Raw genomic sequence first — 18,940 nt, 5'->3', positions numbered from 1 at the left:
ATGCGCACTTACAAATCCCATGGATCTGCTTTAAATCACTCAGAAGACAACGCAAGCACAGCGCTACACATCTACGCATCCTTCCATTTCTTAAATTAGCCACTTTCAGCTTCGCGATACCGCCCCCAATATCAGTGTCGGTACGGAGCCGCCAGGCCGGGACAGAGACGGAGAGAGATCCCTCGGCCATGGAAGCGCCCGGACCCGGTAAGTGCGGGAAATTAAGCCGTGTGACAGCGTAGCGCGGGCCGTCGCTCTGCCTCACCAGGGCCCGAGGCTCCGCGCTGTTTAGGCCTCAACGGAAAAAAAACGAAAACAATCCACTTATCACGCCGCGCCTGTTTGTCAAAACCATCCTGACGACACTTAACCGTTAATAATCGCACTCCACCCTTCAGAGCGAGTATTTGAGAAGCCAACAAGTGTGTGTTTATTACTGAATGAGCGTTAAATGGCTCGAGTCCAGTGCGGAAGACAGGACGGCATTGTGTGGTGGGGATTTAACCACACGCATTTTCCTTCCGCGTCTGCCGTGAACAAGCCTGCATAATAAACAACACGACATTTGTTTCGAAAGCGACACGCATTCTGGGTTTTATTTCGACTGTTTGTTTGTCAAATATCGTTTATGGGTGTTTTGCGCGAGCTCGTAACGCGAATAGGACGTGCGCGTGCCGTTAAGTTAAAGCGCGCGCGCGGGGTCTGTTGTTTTTTTAATTGCTGGCGCTTTGTTTGATCCCCATGTGCGTTTGTTTATGCCTAAACGTTGACCATGCCAGAGGAAAGCGATTGACAGGACTTTCAGAGCCAGGCACGCATTTGACTCCATGCACAGCTAACGAGCAGCCACTGTAAGAATGAACTCGCTGACCTCTGACAAACAGGCTTAGTTATGATCTCAGGCATGTCATGCATGATAATTATCGGATGTGGGTACGCTATCATCATTTTATTAAAAGCTAGTCCTCTTTGACTTCTTCAAATTGCTGTGTTTTAGAGCACAAGCTGATTTTCTTTTGCTACCACATGCGTTTGTTTTCATGTTGTTTGCTTGCAAAGTGAATGCATGTGCTTTTGACGTCTCGCTTTTCATTAACCTTGCAGATCTTCTGGCTCATATACTTCAGTTTATCCAGTCAGTAATGTCTATATTCATGTTTGTGTACAAGACAATGTGGAAGCCATGCACATTACTCTCAGTGCTTTGTTAGAGAGCACACTTTGTAAGGAAATGAATAGGGTGTCTATTAAAAAGGAAAAAAGCAATTGTTGTGTGTTTTGGGAATGTTTTCTCTGTAAATGCTGCTTTCGTTCTCCAGCTGTGAGGTCAGGCCAAAGATCTGCCATCAAAGTGCAAGAATGACAATGTATGTTTATCGTTGTTGCGTAATTCTGGGCCACAATAAAGCTCTGTGTGCGTGGAGTGTTGTGGCTCCTGACAAACATCAGCTCTGGTTTTCCCTGTTACTACACAAATCAACAAGACCATGATTGATCCGCTGGCATCGTTCTCGAATGCCTCCCTGAAAAATTGCAATCTTTAATCTAAATGTAGTAAATTGCATAACTGTTTAGTAATGTTGCATTGTTTTAGCAAACTCTGTAATTCCCACTTTCACCATCCATTCAATTCCTAAAGGAGATTTGAATCCAGTCATATGCACCACACTGAAGGAATAAAATGGGCTGAAATTAGCCATGCACGATATATCGGTGTCGGATAACATTGTTATCAGCCCAATAATAACCTTTGGCCGATATATTAAAGCTGATAAATAATGTGTTATTTCCTTCAGCTGAGACGCTTCAGATGTTCAACGTGATAGTTTTAATTGCTTGAAATATGATTGGAATCACTTTTTAAAAAACAGTAAAGTTCAACATGTCTGTCATATCGGCTGCATACAGTTATTATGAGAACATCATAATTGTGTGTTTGGGACGTGGTTTTAAATAGTGAGACTTTTGTTTTTGTAATCAGGCTCTCTAAAAATGAGTATTTAGATTTATCGGCCAATATATCGGTTATCGGCTTTCAAACATGAGTTGTCGTCATTATCGGCCAAAAATGTTCATATCGGTGCATCTTTAGTTGAAACTCTCATTCATGTTGAACCTTTTTTGCCATCTTGCGCATTATGCTTTTCATAAGTACTGTTAAACTTCTGCAAATGAAGAGGAAACGTATGAAGGATCCGCAGCTCTTGTGTTGGACTAGATCTGATGCGTTGATCGATCGTGGCGCTGGCGTGAGTCCGTGTGCCGGAAACATGGATCTGTCATGCGGAGCATCCGCTATATAATCCAGGTGATCTGCCTGTGTCTTCATCATCATCATCATCACTGGCTCCAGATGCCCCTCAGTTTAAGCCTATCATGCCATTTAGCTCGCTGAGCTCACAGCAAAACCCTCATTAGAAACACAATGCATGCTGGGATACTATTTGGACTTTATGCATTTAGTGCACTTTTTTATGGCCAAATTTAACCTTTCAAATTGAAATTTCTAATGCATTGCAGTAAAAATGTGGGAAAATCAGATCCAAAGCAAGGAGTGATGAGACTTCTGTTTTTGTAAAGGCTCAGGCTCTCAAAAATGATGTAACAATTTGGAAGTAGATTTATCAGCCGATATATCTATCTCAGTTATCGGCTTTCAAACATGGAGTTATCGCTGCATCCCTGCATGAAATACACACACGTAACTCAGTGTATGTGCAAAATGCATCAAAGCAAAACTAGATGTTCACTTCTGCTGTGATGAAGTGCAGCTTACACGCTTTTACTTCTCTTTTTGAGGAAATGTTTGCTTGGATCCACCCAGTGTTACGGCATTCACACAGAATTGATCATTTATAACTACACCTGTAGTGTAATGGGTCATGTGACCGCAGTGGGTCGTGGAGCTGATTTACTTACTATTAAAGTCACGTCACCTTTATTTATACAGCGCTTTTTACAATATAGATTCAAAGCAGCTTTACAGAGAAAACAGGAAAATAATGCAACAGTGTGTGTGTGTGTGTGTGTGTGTGTGTATAGCTGTTTTTTGATATTTTAAAGTACGTACTATAATATAATAGTGTATACTTCCCAGTATTCAGTAGATGCTCGTACTCTTCAAATGGTTTCTAGACCCCAAAGCTGTTATTTGATGTTCTGGATCGAATGAGCAATCCAGTGCCTTTATGTTCAGGGGTTATTTTACCCATAATTCAAATGAAAGCATTAGGAGAGCACATTGGGCCCTAGCTTCCCACTTCTTGTGTGTGTGTGTGTGTGTAGTGTAACAGCTGATAGCCTATATATAGAGTGCTCCTGGTTCCCCGTCTCCATTCAGATGTTCCCATTCGATTCCCCTCAATGAATAGATGTAATACAAATCCTATATTTATTAAAAGACCAGTGAACATAAGTTTACAAGTGGTTCATTTAATAAAAAGAAATTAAGAGCCACAAACCTGTATATTGAACTCTTTATAGTTTAGGTAGATTAGAACTTAACTCTATACTTCAGATGCATTCGATGAGTCGACAGGGTTTAGAGGCGAGGTGAGAAACTGATGCTGAGAATGGGACTGAAGAGTCGCTCGCCTCGATCAAACACCATCAGGTTATTCTGTGTTTAAGATAAAACACACAAATCTCTCAGTATTCGCTGTAACACGGAGACTGCAGGCCTGTGAGCAGTGGAGGAACGCTAATACTGCCGTTTGGGTGATTGATAGATAAATATGAAAAAAAATGATTCGTGGCCTTTGAGAATCGATCTTGAATCGACCACAGAAAAAATTTTATTAAAAAAACGATTAATCAAAAAATAGATGTCTTTGCCCCCCCTAGTCCCCCCCCCCCGGTGTGTCCCGCCCCCACCCCCCGGCCGTGTTCATGCTGGGGTCAGGGCTGTGTTGGCGTGGGGGGGCAGTGTGTGGACGGGACGGTTTAGAGGCTCCCAATTGTTCTTCCTGCCGCTTGTCTTGCTAACTGGAGCGTGTCGTGTGTGTGTGAGGGGCTTCGACGCCTGCAAACACAGCGGTGTGACCAACGGGTGCATCGTATCACATGATGGGCCCCAATAAACCATCATCCCCCAAAATACATCGTACAGTTTGAAATAAGGAAGTGATGTTGCATCGTTTGAGGCGCTCCTGCTTCTCGTGTCCAATAGGGAGAGCCCTGTCAAACCAGGGGGTTTTATTCTGTTTTATTATTCCCAAATTCTGTGTTTTCCGGGTTTTCATTTAATGGATAAATGTTAGTAATCAAAAAGCTTGACTAATAAATTTACAATTTAACAATTAATAGTTTAACAAATAATTTTTAGGGTCCAATAAAAGACGTTTTCCTAAATTCCATTTATATTTAGGCTTTTTTTTCAGATTTTAACTCAAAAGCAACATCAGTCATAGAGAGAATAGATTGTAGAAATAAATACATTTATTTTAGACAATCTATTTTCTTAATGATTGGATGTCGCTTTTGAGTTAAAATCTGTGAAAAAAGCCACATAAATAAAATAAATAAATAAATAAATGAAGGGGGGGAAACAGCTCAGAGAATCTGGATTCCATTTTATTGGTTTAATTCAACTTTAATAATCAAAATAAAGCTTGACTAATCAATTGAAGTCATGAAACTTTAAAAATGTAATGTATTATTATTATTATTATTATTATTATTATTATTATGTTATTACAATAATAGGACCCTATGAAATGTTTTCAGAAATTCTGTGTTGTATTTTTTCTGGATTTATGTTTGTATACAAATGTATTATTAAAAAACGGTGGTAATAAAATAAAAGCATGCATTTATTATTTTAATTTATAATCTTTTATTATGTAATTTAATGACTATTAAATAATTCCTGCACAACAGAGGTTGTTAAAATTTACAGGTAGCAGAAACTGTGTGTGATTAATAACTGTACAGCCCTGCTTTTGATTTATTCATCCAAAACATGTACAATTCCACATTATGCTGTAAATTCCTGGATTCTGATTTTCTTGAGTAAATCGTTGGTCCCTGATGAGGATTGAATTAAATTTCCATCATGTTTTAAAATGTTAGATTTTACTTGTGAGCGTTTTAGCAGGCGAGTGTGTGTTGGGGTCATCGCATCACCCCCCCCCCCCCCCCCCCCCCCACACACACACACACACACACACACACACACACACACACACACACACCCACACCCACACCCCCACCCCCACCCCCATGTGACCCTGCTGCCGTCTGTGCAGGACACACACACATACACACACACCCACACCCACACACACTCTTTTGTCTGATGGCTTGTGTGGAGGCGGGACACATGATTGGCTGTTATTGTTCCTTATTTTATTAGTGTTTTTTTACCCCACTGGGGGTTGAAGGTCAAGGTGGCTGTCATGTTGTCTTGTTAAGTTGCTTGTTTCGGTGTCATTGTCTGTCGATTAATCTGAAAGCCGAGCACGGAAAAGGGCACGTCGGTAGTTGTGGAATGGATCACACAAAATTCACGGTTCGGATTATTTATGGTTTTTGAGCCACGGATAGGATCATTTTTCACATCAGAGAGGAAAGAAAGAAGAAAAAATATATATATTTTGTATATCGCAGTGCACATAATGCTCCAGTGCAGATAATGCTCCAGTGCAGATAATGCTCCAGTGCAGATAATGCTCCAGTGCAGATAATGCTCCAGTGCAGATAATGCTCCAGTGCAGATAATGCTCCAGTGCAGATAATGCTCCAGTGCTCCAGTGCAGATAATGCTCCAGTGAGATAATGCTCCAGTGCAGATAATGTCCCAGTGCAGATAATGCCCCAGTGCAGATAATGCTCCAGTGCTCCAGTGCAGATAATGCTCCAGTGCTCCAGTGCAGATAATGCTCCAGTGCAGATAATGCTCCAGTGAGATAATGCTCCAGTGCAGATAGTGCTCCAGTGAGATAATGCTCCAGTGCAGATAATGCTCCAGTGCAGATAATGCTCCAGTGCAGATAATGCTCCAGTGCAGATAATGCTCCAGTGCAGATAATGCTCCAGTGCAGATAATGCTCCAGTGCAGATAATGCTCCAGTGCAGATAATGCTCCAGTGCAGATAATGCTCCAGTGCAGATAATGCTCCAGTGCAGATAATGCTCCAGTGCAGATAATGCTCCAGTGCTCCAGTGCAGATAATGCTCCAGTGCTCCAGTGCAGATGATGCTCCAGTGCAGATGATGCTCCAGTGCAGATAATGCTCCAGTGCACATAATGCTCCAGTGCCATAATGCTCCAGTACAGATAATGCTCCAGTACAGATAATGCTCCAGTGCACATAATGCTCCAGTACAGATAATGCTCCAGTACAGATAATGCTCCAGTGCACATAATGCTCCAGTGCACATAATGCTCCAGTGCAGATAATGCTCCAGTGCAGATAATGCTCCAGTGCAGATAATGCTCCAGTGCAGATAATGCTCCAGTGCCATAATGCTCCAGTACAGATAATGCTCCAGTACAGATAATGCTCCAGTGCAGATAATGCTCCAGTGCCATAATGCTCCAGTACAGATAATGCTCCAGTACAGATAATGCTCCAGTGCAGATGATGCTCCAGTGCAGATAATGCTCCAGTGCACATAATGCTCCAGTGCACATAATGCTCCAGTGCAGATAATGCTCCAGTGCAGATAATGCTCCAGTGCAGATAATGCTCCAGTGCCATAATGCTCCAGTACAGATAATGCTCCAGTACAGATAATGCTCCAGTGCAGATAATGCTCCAGTGCCATAATGCTCCAGTACAGATAATGCTCCAGTACAGATAATGCTCCAGTGCAGATAATGCTCCAGTGCAGATAATGCTCCAGTGCAGATAATGCCCCAGTGCAGATAATGCCCCAGTGCAGATAATGCTCCAGTGCAGATAATGCTCCAGTGCAGATAATGCTCCAGTGCAGATGATGCTCCAGTGCAGATAATGCTCCAGTGCAGATAATGCTCCAGTGCAGATAATGCTCCAGTGCACATCATGCTCCAGTGCAGATCATGCTCCAGTGCAGATCATGCTCCAGTGCAGATCATGCTCCAGTGCAGATCATGCTCCAGTGCAGATCATGCTCCAGTGCAGATAATGCTCCAGTGCAGATAATGCTCCAGTGCAGATAATGCTCCAGTGCAGATCATGCTCCAGTGCAGATAATGCTCCAGTGCAGATAATGCTCCAGTGCAGATAATGCTCCAGTGCAGATAATGCTCCAGTGCAGATCATGCTCCAGTGCAGATCATGCTCCAGTGCAGATAATGCTCCAGTGCAGATAATGCTCCAGTGCAGATAATGCTCCAGTGCAGATAATGCTCCAGTGCAGATAATGCTCCAGTGCAGATAATGCTCCAGTGCAGATAATGCTCCAGTGCAGATAATGCTCCAGTGCAGATAATGCTCCAGTGCAGATAATGCTCCAGTGCAGATCATGCTCCAGTGCAGATCATGCTCCAGTGCAGATCATGCTCCAGTGCAGATCATGCTCCAGTGCAGATAATGCTCCAGTGCAGATAATGCTCCAGTGCAGATAATGCTCCAGTGCAGATAATGCTCCAGTGCAGATAATGCTCCAGTGCAGATAATGCTCCAGTGCAGATCATGCTCCAGTGCAGATAATGCTCCAGTGCAGATAATGCTCCAGTGCAGATAATGCTCCAGTGCAGATAATGCTCCAGTGCAGATAATGCTCCAGTGCAGATAATGCTCCAGTGCAGATAATGCTCCAGTGCAGATAATGCTCCAGTGCAGATAATGCTCCAGTGCAGATAATGCTCCAGTGCAGATAATGCTCCAGTGCAGATAATGCTCCAGTGCAGATAATGCTCCAGTGCAGATCATGCTCCAGTGCAGATCATGCTCCAGTGCAGATAATGCTCCAGTGCAGATAATGCTCCAGTGCAGATAATGCTCCAGTGCAGATAATGCTCCAGTGCAGATAATGCTCCAGTGCAGATAATGCTCCAGTGCAGATAATGCTCCAGTGCAGATAATGCTCCAGTGCAGATAATGCTCCAGTGCAGATAATGCTCCAGTGCAGATAATGCTCCAGTGCAGATCATGCTCCAGTGCAGATCATGCTCCAGTGCAGATAATGCTCCAGTGCAGATAATGCTCCAGTGCAGATAATGCTCCAGTGCAGATAATGCTCCAGTGCAGATAATGCTCCAGTGCAGATAATGCTCCAGTGCAGATAATGCTCCAGTGCAGATCATGCTCCAGTGCAGCTAATGCTCCAGTGCAGATAATGCTCCAGTGAGATCATGCTCCAGTGCAGATGATGCTCCAGTGCAGATGATGCTCCAGTGCAGATGATGCTCCAGTGCAGATGATGCTCCAGTGCAGATGATGCTCCAGTGCAGATGATGCTCCAGTGCAGATCATGCTCCAGTGCAGATCATGCTCCAGTGCAGATCATGCTCCAGTGCAGATCATGCTCCAGTGCAGATGTTGCTCCAGTGCAGATGTTGCTCCAGTGCAGATGATGCTCCAGTGCAGAGAATGCTCCAGTGCGGATAATGCTCCAGTGCGGATAATGCTCCAGTGCGGATAATGCTCCAGTGCCGATAATGCTCCAGTGCCGATAATGCTCCAGTGCCGATAATGCTCCAGTGCCGATCATGCTCCAGTGCCGATCATGCTCCAGTGCCGATCATGCTCCAGTGCAGATGATGCTCCAGTGCAGATTTTCGCCTCTTCCACGTTCAAAATTATTTGAATGTGTAAATTGGCAAGAAAAAACACGTCCAAATTATAAACTTTCACTGTATGATGGTTAAATTTAGCAGTTAATCTGCGAGATTCAGACATGCCTTTAGGCTTCATCTGAACTGTGTGTGTGTGTGTGTGTGTGTGTCCTCAGGCCCGCCTGCTCCTCCCTCCCTCTTCCAGCCGCCGCGCCGGCCCGGCTTGGGAACGGTGGGAAAACCGATTCGCCTCCTGGCCAATCACTTCCAGGTGCAGATCCCCAAGATCGACGTCTACCATTATGACATCGACATCAAGCCTGAGAAGCGGCCCCGCAGGGTCAATAGGTGAGGCTGCTTAATCTGCATATATAATCATATAATATTAAAAATATAATAATAGCAGTATAATCTGATTACTGTGCAAAGGAATAATGAAAAAGTAATTCTGTTTTATAAATGTAAGGCCAGACAAGTAATTTGTTGAGGAACTTGACAAAAAGATTTGGTGCTCAATTATCTTATCACTGTTGAAAAAAATTGTGTTTCTTCATATTTTCGTTGAAACTGTGATGCAAATATATATATATATATATATATATATATATATATATATATATATATATATATATATATATATATATATATATATATATATATATATATAGTAAAGTGTAATTTATTCCTGTGATCAAAGCTGAATTTTCTGAACCAGTCTTCAGTGTCACATGATCCTTCACAAATCACTCTAATATGATGATTTGATGATCAACATTTATGATTATTGTCAACATTGGAAACTCATGCTTACTAAAGAATCCTGAATTATTATTATTTTTTTAAATATAAAAATGTTATGTATATAAAACAATCTTACTTACAAAAAACTTTAGAATAATACTGCATTTATTTATTTAGTGTGTGATGCACCCTAAGTAATGCAGCTATAATTAGCAGTGAGTTTAAGTAATTGCATGTATTAAAGCTTGTGTCATGTTTCATTCATAGAGAGGTGGTGGACACGATGGTGAGACATTTTAAGATGCAGATCTTCGGGGACCGGCAGCCTGGTTACGACGGCAAGAGGAACATGTACACGGCACATCCGCTACCCATCGGGAGGGACCGGGTAATGAAAGCAGGAACACGTGACCCTGGAGCACAAAATTACTCACTCGGGTTTATTTGTGGCAATAACTAACAATACATTGTATGGGTCACAATTATCCTTTTTTTTTTTTTTTTTATGCCAAAAATCATTAGGAGTTTAAGTTAAGATCATGTTCCATGAAGATATTTTGTACATTTCTTAACGTAAATATATAAAACATTTATTTCTGTGAGTGAATGCAGCACAATCGCCAACATAAATGCACAACTTTAAAGACGATTTTCTCAATATTGAGATTTTTTTTGCACCCTCAGATTCCAGATGTGCAATAGTTGTATCTCAGCCAAATATCCACACATCAATGGAAAGATTTATTCAGCTTTCATATGATGTATAAATCTCAATTTAAAAAAAAAAAATTGACCCATGTGACTGGTTTTGTGGCCCAGGGTCACATATGTCATAAATTGTATTATTAAAAAATTATACAATTCTATATCTGGGGAAAAATGTACTTAATATTTTTTAATAATTTAACTTAGACATAGGCTATGATTTTTAAACCCCAAAACACACGAATTTCTGTCCGGTATTTACAACAAAAATGGAAATAGTCAAATTTTTTGTCTTAATTTTTAATCTGATTCGTGCATTGCAAACTGTATTATAAAAAATGTAATTAATTTATAAAATTTAGGCATTAATTAATAAAGGCGTGTCTGAATCTTCATTAACATCCGTCACTGAAATCTGGATCTGAATTCTTAATTTTTGTCTCTAAGTTTTTATAATACAGTTTGCAATGCACGAATTTAGTAAAATAATCAAGCTTCAGTTCTATTCATGAGCACATTTTTCCCTCAGTTTATCATTATATTATTGTCACATTGTCATATATGACCCTATATGAAACATTGTATCTTCTATTAACATAGAATGTATGTAACCTCCACTGTTGCAGGTGGACCTGGAGGTGACGCTGCCGGGCGAGGGCAAGGACCAGACCTTTAAGGTGTCTCTGCAGTGGGTGTCGGTGGTGAGTCTGCAGATGCTCCTGGAAGCTCTGTCTGGGCATCTCAACGAGGTCCCGGAGGATTCGGTTCAGGCTCTGGATGTCATCACTCGTCACCTGCCCTCCATGCGGTAAGACCGTCTCACACATGACAGGTCTGGGTTAAACTCTGTTAGTGCGGTTCATGAGAATAAGCCCAAACCCAAACAAGCGGACCGAGACCCGCATTCTCTTCCAAACAAACTCTGCTGCGGTTCGACTGAAATATGAATGCAACGTTTAGCAAAGACTTCCAAACAAACCAAAAACAGGATGTGATGATGTCACAAGATTGGAGGAAACTTTGAATCAGTTGCTTTCCCAAAATGATTCATTGTTTCGAACAGTGTAAAACTCAGCTCAAACATGCATGAAAACACCTTTTATTGAAAGTGTAATCCATTTAATGCAATTAACAAATCAACTATTGAATATAAATTGTCTTTATAATATGTTATCTTGTTAAATCGTAGGTCTTGTTTTGTTTGTTTTATGGTTAATCACACCAATAAGACACTTTTAATGACAACTCTTCCTGTTTATGTCATTAAATATCCACGAATGTATAACATTGATCCGAGATACAGATATAGACGCACGGTCATGGGTTTACAGAGATCATAATTTTAATTCTGAAGTGAACTAATCCTTTAAAACTGACCGTGTGATTGCGAAGCGAACCAGGACTAAATGTTAAAATAAAATGTTCGACTCTTTGGCCTGTGACTTGTGTTTGACACGACCTCTTTGGCTCTGTGTGATGCAGGTACACTCCAGTGGGTCGCTCCTTCTTCTCTCCACCAGAGGGATACTATCACCCGCTGGGAGGAGGGCGGGAGGTGTGGTTCGGCTTCCATCAGTCGGTCCGTCCAGCGATGTGGAACATGATGCTCAACATAGATGGTGTGTTTTGTCTTCTGAAGCTTTATATGTGTTACTAATCGTTTGTTAACAAACAAGTATTCATTACTTCAATGAGCTCTTTGTTTCTGCCTTAAATTATTACATTGTTTAAATTAAAGGGATACTTCAGGATTTAGCATCAAGCTTTGTATTAGTAGAAAACCTGTAGTAGCGTTTTACCATTGCTAAGAAAATACCCGCTCCTCCGTGAGAGATGCGAGACCGGTGCGTCTCACAGGTGTCGCTCATCAGTAATCACGCCACCGGCCTCTCATCGTTCTCCCTCAGCCTCGTCCTGCTCGCCACAGTAAACATGATGACGTTCTCCCTCAGCCTCATCCTGCTCGCCACAGTAAACATGATGACGTTCTCCCTCAGACTCGTCCTGCTCGCCACAGTAAACATGATGACGTTCTCCCTCAGACTCGTCCTGCTCGCCACAGTAAACATGATGACGTTCTCCCTCAGACTCGTCCTGCTCGCCACAGTAAACATGATGACGTTCTCCCTCAGACTCGTCCTGCTCGCCACAGTAAACATGATGAATGGCGACTGTAGAACGCAAAAGCCGAATCCCGGACATTTTGGGCAATCTCGAAATCCCGGGCAGACTCGTCACGGAGACTCACTAGTAGCCTAGCCGTGTTGTTTTAAACTGCGCTCTTACCGGTAGGCGTGGCTTGGGAGTGGCCTCGTAGAGCAGCGAAGCAAGTGCATTCTGGGAGTTGTTGTCTTTCATCCACATGAGCCAAAAATACATTTTCTGGCTTTTCTCAGTCTAGAAGGCTCCAAATTCAAAAATAATTTCACATTTCTACTACATAAATGACCCATTTTAAATACACATTCATCTTCCCAGAGGTGAAGTATCCCTTTAAGACATTTATAGCTAACTATGATTTTGTATATGTCCATTTCTGAAATGCATAACTTAGACGGTCACCTCTGATAACAGATCACTGTAAGCTGTAATATGGACTTTTTCTGTAAAGCTGCTTTGAAACTGTGTATTGTGAAAAGCGCTATACAAATAAATGTGAATTGTATGTAATTGTACTATGTGTCTATTGCACATTTTTATGTATTTTTTTTGTTTTTCCCCACACTAGTGTCAGCTACAGCCTTCTACCGAGCCCAGCCTGTCATCGAGTTCATGTGTGAGGTTCTGGACATCCAGAACATCAACGAGCAAACCAAACCCCTCACAGATTCACAACGTGTCAAGTTCACCAAGGAGATTCGAGGTGAGGACTGGAGCAGGGTCATTATGTCATTTATTATTCAAAAGTTTGGGGATTGTATGATTTTTATATAAAAATGTCTTTGAAGAGGCTCTTCTTGCTCATCAAGGCTGCATTTTATTTGATCAAAAATACAGTAAAACAGTAATATGAAAATACAATTTATTTATTAAAGTACTTTCAATTGTAATATATTGTAGAGCTGCACAATTACCAATTGTCTATTAAACTTTTGACAAGTACGATCACAGCGAACATTGGGATCTGAGTTGGCGCTGCCGCTGACCCAGAGAGAGCAGGTGTCATATATAGGTATGAAACAGCTTCACAAACAGTCTTTTTTTTTTAACCACACAGTATCATTATTTCTGTCTTGCAATCATTAATAATTAAGTTTATAGTCGGGATATAAACACTGATGTTTACAGTAGCGATCAAAATAGAGTAAATCACCTTTTGAAAGTAACTTGCCGCTTCAAATAAAGATTGTATCAGTTTCATCGTTACACCAGTAGGTGGCGACAAGTGACTGTTTGTCATTGAATCATTCATTCAAGAGATTCGTATTAAAACACTGATTCATACAGTTATGAAACCAGTGAAGTCTTTGAGTGAGTCATTGAATCATTCACTCAATCTGAATTTTTATTAGTATTTTAATTAGATATTTTGAAAATAGACTGCAGAAATTATAACATTTTGAACCTTTAGTAAAGTACACGTTATTTTGTTTAGTTGTCTGTTCAAAATCGAGATCTCTCTTTTAAACAAACAAACACAAACAAAAATCATAATTCTCAATTTAATCCAGAATTGTGCAGTTCTAATATATTGTAAAATGTGTTTATTCCTCTGCAAAGCTGATGTTGAGAACGCTTGTGCTGCTTCATATTTTTTTTGTGAAAACTTACTTTTTTTTTCAGGCTTCTTTGAATAGAAATGGAATATTTTGTAACATTATAAATGTCTGTGCTGTTGCTTTTGATCAATTTAATGCATCCTTGCTGATTAAAAGTATTATTTTTTTATTTTATTTTTTAAAGTTGCACTACATCAAGGGCCAAGACTGCTTAAATTCTGGTTGTGTATTGATTGCTGAGTTAATATCATTGTGTGTTTAGGACTGAAAGTGGAGGTCACACACTGCGGGCAGATGAAGAGGAAGTACCGTGTGTGTAACGTCACGCGCCGCCCAGCCAGCCATCAGACGTTAGTGTCTTCAACATTTTATCAGTGTTTGCATTATAAAAATGTATGCATTATTATTTACCCACCACTTACATTTCCTCTCATGTTCCTGCAGGTTTCCTTTGCAGCTCGAGAACGGGCAAGCCATGGAGTGCACCGTCGCCCAGTATTTCAAACAAAAGTACAGCCTGCAGCTCAAATACCCCCATCTGCCCTGCCTCCAGGTGGGGCAGGAACAAAAGCACACCTACCTGCCCCTCGAGGTAACACTTGCCCAGCATATGAGGTGCTTTCACATATACAGAAAATAATGTGATAACATAGTCTTGTTTCCTCCATAAAGGTTTGTAACATCGTGGCGGGACAGCGCTGTATAAAGAAACTCACAGATAACCAGACCTCGACCATGATCAAAGCTACGGCCCGCTCAGCCCCAGACAGACAGGAAGAGATCAGCAGACTGGTTATTATTATTATTATTATTATTATTATTATTATTAGGGATATATCGGTATGTATACCGGCCGATATATCGGTATATCGGCCACCATATCGGTATCGGCCGATATTTGTTCATTTTTAATGTTATCGTTATCTGCCCAATGAGATGTGCACTGTTCAACATGATGGTTTTGAATTGCTTGAAATATGATTTGAATCACTTCAAAAAGGAAAATACAGTAAAGTGCAACATGTGCAGCGCAAATCTGTCGTATCGGCTACATACAATTATAATGAGAACATCATAATTGTGTGATTGGGACACGGCTTTTAATGATGACTTTTGTTTTTGTAATCAGACTCTCAAAATTGTAAAAACTTTGGATTTATATTTATCAGCCAATATATCGGTTATCGGCTTTCAAATATGAAGAATTATCGGTTATCGTTTCGGACAAAATTTTCGTGTCGGTGAATTTCTAGAATTGTTTTTTTTCTGTTGATAAATACTGGGTTATTTCTTACATCTTGAGGTACTTCAGATGCGCACTGTTCAACATGATGGTTTTGAATTGCTTGAATTATGATTGGAATCACTTCAAAAAAGGAAAATCCAGTTCAGTGCAACACAAGTCTGTCATATCGGCTGCATAAACTTTTAAAGAGAACATTATAATTGTGTGCTTGGGACACGGATTTTAATGGTGAGACTTGTTTTTGTAATCAGGCTCTCAAAAGATATATAAAAATGTGGATTTGGATTTAGATTTATCAGCCAATATATCGGTTATCGGCTTTCAAAATAAAAAATTATCGGTATCGGGCAATTGTTATATCGGTGCATCCCTAATTATTATACAAGAATGTTGTAGGTAACTTGATTCAGAATGTAACTTGACTGCTTTCACCACTAAAGCTCCTATTACTCGTTCCAGGTCAAAAGCAACAGCATGGTGGGCGGGCCCGACCCGTACCTGAAGGAGTTCGGGATCGTGGTGCACAATGACATGACCGAGGTGACGGGGCGGGTCCTCCCAGCGCCCATGCTCCAGTACGGGGGCCGGGTGAGTACTGACACTGGGAGGGACTGTAGCAGGGTGAGTACTGGGGCTCGGGTGCGGGTGTGTGTGTGTGTGTGTGTGTGTGTGTGTGTGTGTTGTGGGGTGAATGGACTAACCCAAGGAATGATGATCAGACTCTACTGGTGTGTTTCAGCTCAACTTCTCAGATGATGTTGAGGAACTCAAGTCTAGATCATTAGTTGTGGTTCATCACACAGACTCTTTGCTGTTGCTTAAAGTCCCCCTGTGGTGAACATCAAGCTTGTCTTTTTAATCTGCTTTAAGACAAAGCATGTGTAAGTTCATAAGTCGACACCATTGCTGAGTATTTCCTCCCTAAAACTGCAGTGAACCAAAGACTCAAACACACGCTTTGAAATCGCTGGTGTTTCTGACGTCACAAACTACCTTGTAACCAATCAGATCAACGTGTGATCGTCAACCAGTGGATCTCTGAGCTGAGTGAGTGGAGGCGGGGCTCATTTGCATATTCATAGAATCCCATATACTAAATGAGGCGAGGGTGTCGAGTTACATTCAAGATATTTTAAGGCATTAATTTTTTCAAGGGAAAAAACATTTAAATAAGCCATTTTGGTGATTAAAAAATAAGTTTTAAGGGATTAAATGATTGATTACGGGGGGGCTTTAAGACTAAAACTGTGCACAAACATCTCATTTTAACTTCCACAACAGGATATGAGATGTTACTCATCAGTAGAGAAGCAGCATCCCTGTTCATGAGTCTGAACCTCATTCCTGTGACATAACCTCTTGAGTGATTGCTCTCTGTTTGCAAACAGTGCCGGTTGCTTTGCTTGGGCTGAGATACTTGTGTGTAAAGGCGTCTGCAACATCATGTCTTTGCTATTAAAATTTACTAACCACTGGCACGAACTTATACTGTGCACTCAATGTGTGGGCAGTCAATATAGTCACTAATTAATATAATGAGCTTAATTAAATGAAATAATGTGTGCTTCAGTCTTCAGGGCTTTTCTTGTTAGGTTATAATATCATTTAATATAATGTTTAATTGATTATATTTATTATATATGATAGTATTTGATTATATAATATTTTTGATTGTATTATAATTGATTGTATTTTAATATAATATAATTGATTTATATAATTTGTTTTATTTGATTTAAAAAGAAAATTAGGTTTTATTATATTTGGTTATATTATATTAGATATTTTATTAATGTATATATTCATTTAAAAACATCTGGAATATTTTCTGTTGACCTTTTAATAGTTGTTCATAAACCCTGAACACTGGAGCGATCCTTTACTGTATTAAATTCAAATAACTCCTATATTGACATTAAATAAGTGTTTTTGCATTAGTAACTTGCTTCATGCTTTACCTTTACAGCTCATTTGTACTGCATTTCTAGACTAAGTTCTTTATAACTCTTACATTATTAAAGCATTCTGTGTTTAACCAGTAAGGAGGCTGGGAGTGGGGGGTTTCTGCGCATGCTGCTTTCTGGTTATATGGTGTGTTCAAGTCCTCCTGGGAAGCTCGTACGTACGAGGTGGGAAGTCGTGTTTACGACGGCTGGTGTGTTCAAGTCAGTTTCAGGAATGCTTTCTCTTAATTACACTAAAATACAGCAGTGTTCTTAAACTCTACTTCTAGAAAATGAAGAACAAAGAAATGTGCACCAGGTGCACTTAGTTTTTTTTAAATGTTTTTAATTAATTTATGAAGCCACTGCAGACTTTATCGTCACATATTACATTGTTATATTATAATGCCATCATATTCTGTGCAGGCAATCAGCTTACTGCGCTGTAAACAGAAAAGCCTGACAATATCACTGCTAAATACCTTTAAATGGGTTGGTTGGTTGATTATGATTTCACTTTTCTAACTTTAGTTAGTGTGTAATGTTGTGGTTTGAGCATAAACAACATCTGCAAAGTTACAGCGCTCAAAGTTCAAAGCAAAGGGAGATATTTACTTTTACAGAAATTGCTTTTTAAGGACTACAATAAACGGCTGGTAGAGACTACACCACATTACTCCTGGGATAGTGACATCACCAACCCTAGAATTTACATAAACCCCGCCCCCTGAACACTATTTATAGATTATCAAGGCAGAATATGCTAATCACTGACTAGAAGATAACTACACATCAGCTTCATAAATTCACCAACTAACCATTCAGAAATGTCCTGTTGCTTCTACATGTTGTCTCTTCTTCTTGAGTCTCTCCATCATTGTCTGACTCCGGTTTGAACATAAAAGGCTGAAAGTGTTTGAAATTTGTATTGTGTGTCTGTGAGGTAAAAGGACACAAGCTGTTGAAGCTCCGCCCTCTGCGCCGGTAGCAGCAGCTCATTTGCATTTAAAGGGACACACACAAAACTATGCGTTTTTGCTCACCCTCAAACTTTAACATGCTGTATAAAATTATCTGTGAGGTATTTTGAGCTAAAACTAAATCTGGGGACATCAGAGCCTGATTTTACATCTTGGGAAAAGGGCATTATACCACCCCTTAAGTATTGTGGTATTCCGCCTTGTTCACTGACACGCCTCCAACTCGTAAAGATTGGGGCTTAAAGAAAATCCTGAGCTTCCCACTGGAATTTATGACATTGTGGTGGAGTTCATGTGCATTCAACTTTGTAAATACGATCTTTACGAGATGACTTGAACGCACTATTAGTCCAGGCCTGCAGAGATGGGTTTGATGGGTTGTGTTGGGTTTGATGGTTTGGCATGTTGGGTAGAGAGCCGAGGGGTTCACTAAGAGTGTAGGGACTCTCTCCTCAGAACAAGACGGTGGCCACACCCAACCAAGGCGTCTGGGACATGAGAGGGAAGCAGTTTTACGCGGGTATCGAGATCAAGGTTTGGGCCGTGGCCTGCTTCGCCCCGCAGAAACAGTGCCGAGAGGATCTGCTCAAGTAAGGAGCACTCTCAACTCTTTCCTATTTGCAGGGTTCGTACAAAGTGCTTGAAGTACTTAGATTTTTTACAATTTAAATCCTTGAAAAAACCTGAAAACAGACACATTTATGAAAAGGTACTTATATATTGTCTTTCAATAATTCAAGCATTGTTCGTGAAAGTAGTGTTTCATTTATTTACATTAATAAAATTATTATATGAGTGTGATATTGCTCATATAAATATCCAAGTATGCGACACAGCTTTCATTCTTCAGCTCAATCATTATATTAATGGGAGAAAAAATCAGTTTGAAAGAGGAAAGCGAT

The 18,940-nt window shown here is 40.5% G+C and overlaps 1 protein-coding gene across 4 annotated transcripts in view; it reads left to right on the top strand.

Moving 5' to 3' along the window:
- Positions 1-14: 14 nt before the first annotated feature.
- ago4 (argonaute RISC component 4) overlaps positions 15-18,940 on the top strand; it is a 32,577-nt gene continuing 13,651 nt past the window's right edge. Inside the window, exons 1-12 of one of the 4 annotated variants that reach the window (XM_084424068.1) lie at positions 15-207; positions 8,881-9,052; positions 9,713-9,833; positions 10,777-10,958; positions 11,633-11,769; positions 12,879-13,013; positions 13,251-13,322; positions 14,132-14,219; positions 14,314-14,461; positions 14,542-14,661; positions 15,575-15,736; positions 18,495-18,628. In XM_084424068.1, coding sequence (XP_084280194.1) covers positions 189-207; positions 8,881-9,052; positions 9,713-9,833; positions 10,777-10,958; positions 11,633-11,769; positions 12,879-13,013; positions 13,251-13,322; positions 14,132-14,219; positions 14,314-14,461; positions 14,542-14,661; positions 15,575-15,736; positions 18,495-18,628 — 1,490 coding nt within the window. In that variant the 5' untranslated portion in view covers positions 15-188. Of the gene's footprint in view, positions 208-8,880; positions 9,053-9,712; positions 9,834-10,776; positions 10,959-11,632; positions 11,770-12,878; positions 13,014-13,250; positions 13,323-14,131; positions 14,220-14,313; positions 14,462-14,541; positions 14,662-15,574; positions 15,737-18,479; positions 18,629-18,940 lie in introns of all 4 variants that reach the window. The other 3 variants (XM_084424067.1, XM_084424070.1, XM_084424069.1) reach the window with 3 other exon arrangements.

The sequence above is a fragment of the Rutilus rutilus genome (assembly GCF_951802725.1).
Source record: "Rutilus rutilus genome assembly, chromosome: 11".
Classification (NCBI taxonomy): Eukaryota; Metazoa; Chordata; class Actinopteri; order Cypriniformes; family Leuciscidae; genus Rutilus; species Rutilus rutilus.
Note: the sequence above shows the minus strand (reverse complement) of the source record. Positions and strands in the feature narration are given on the sequence as shown.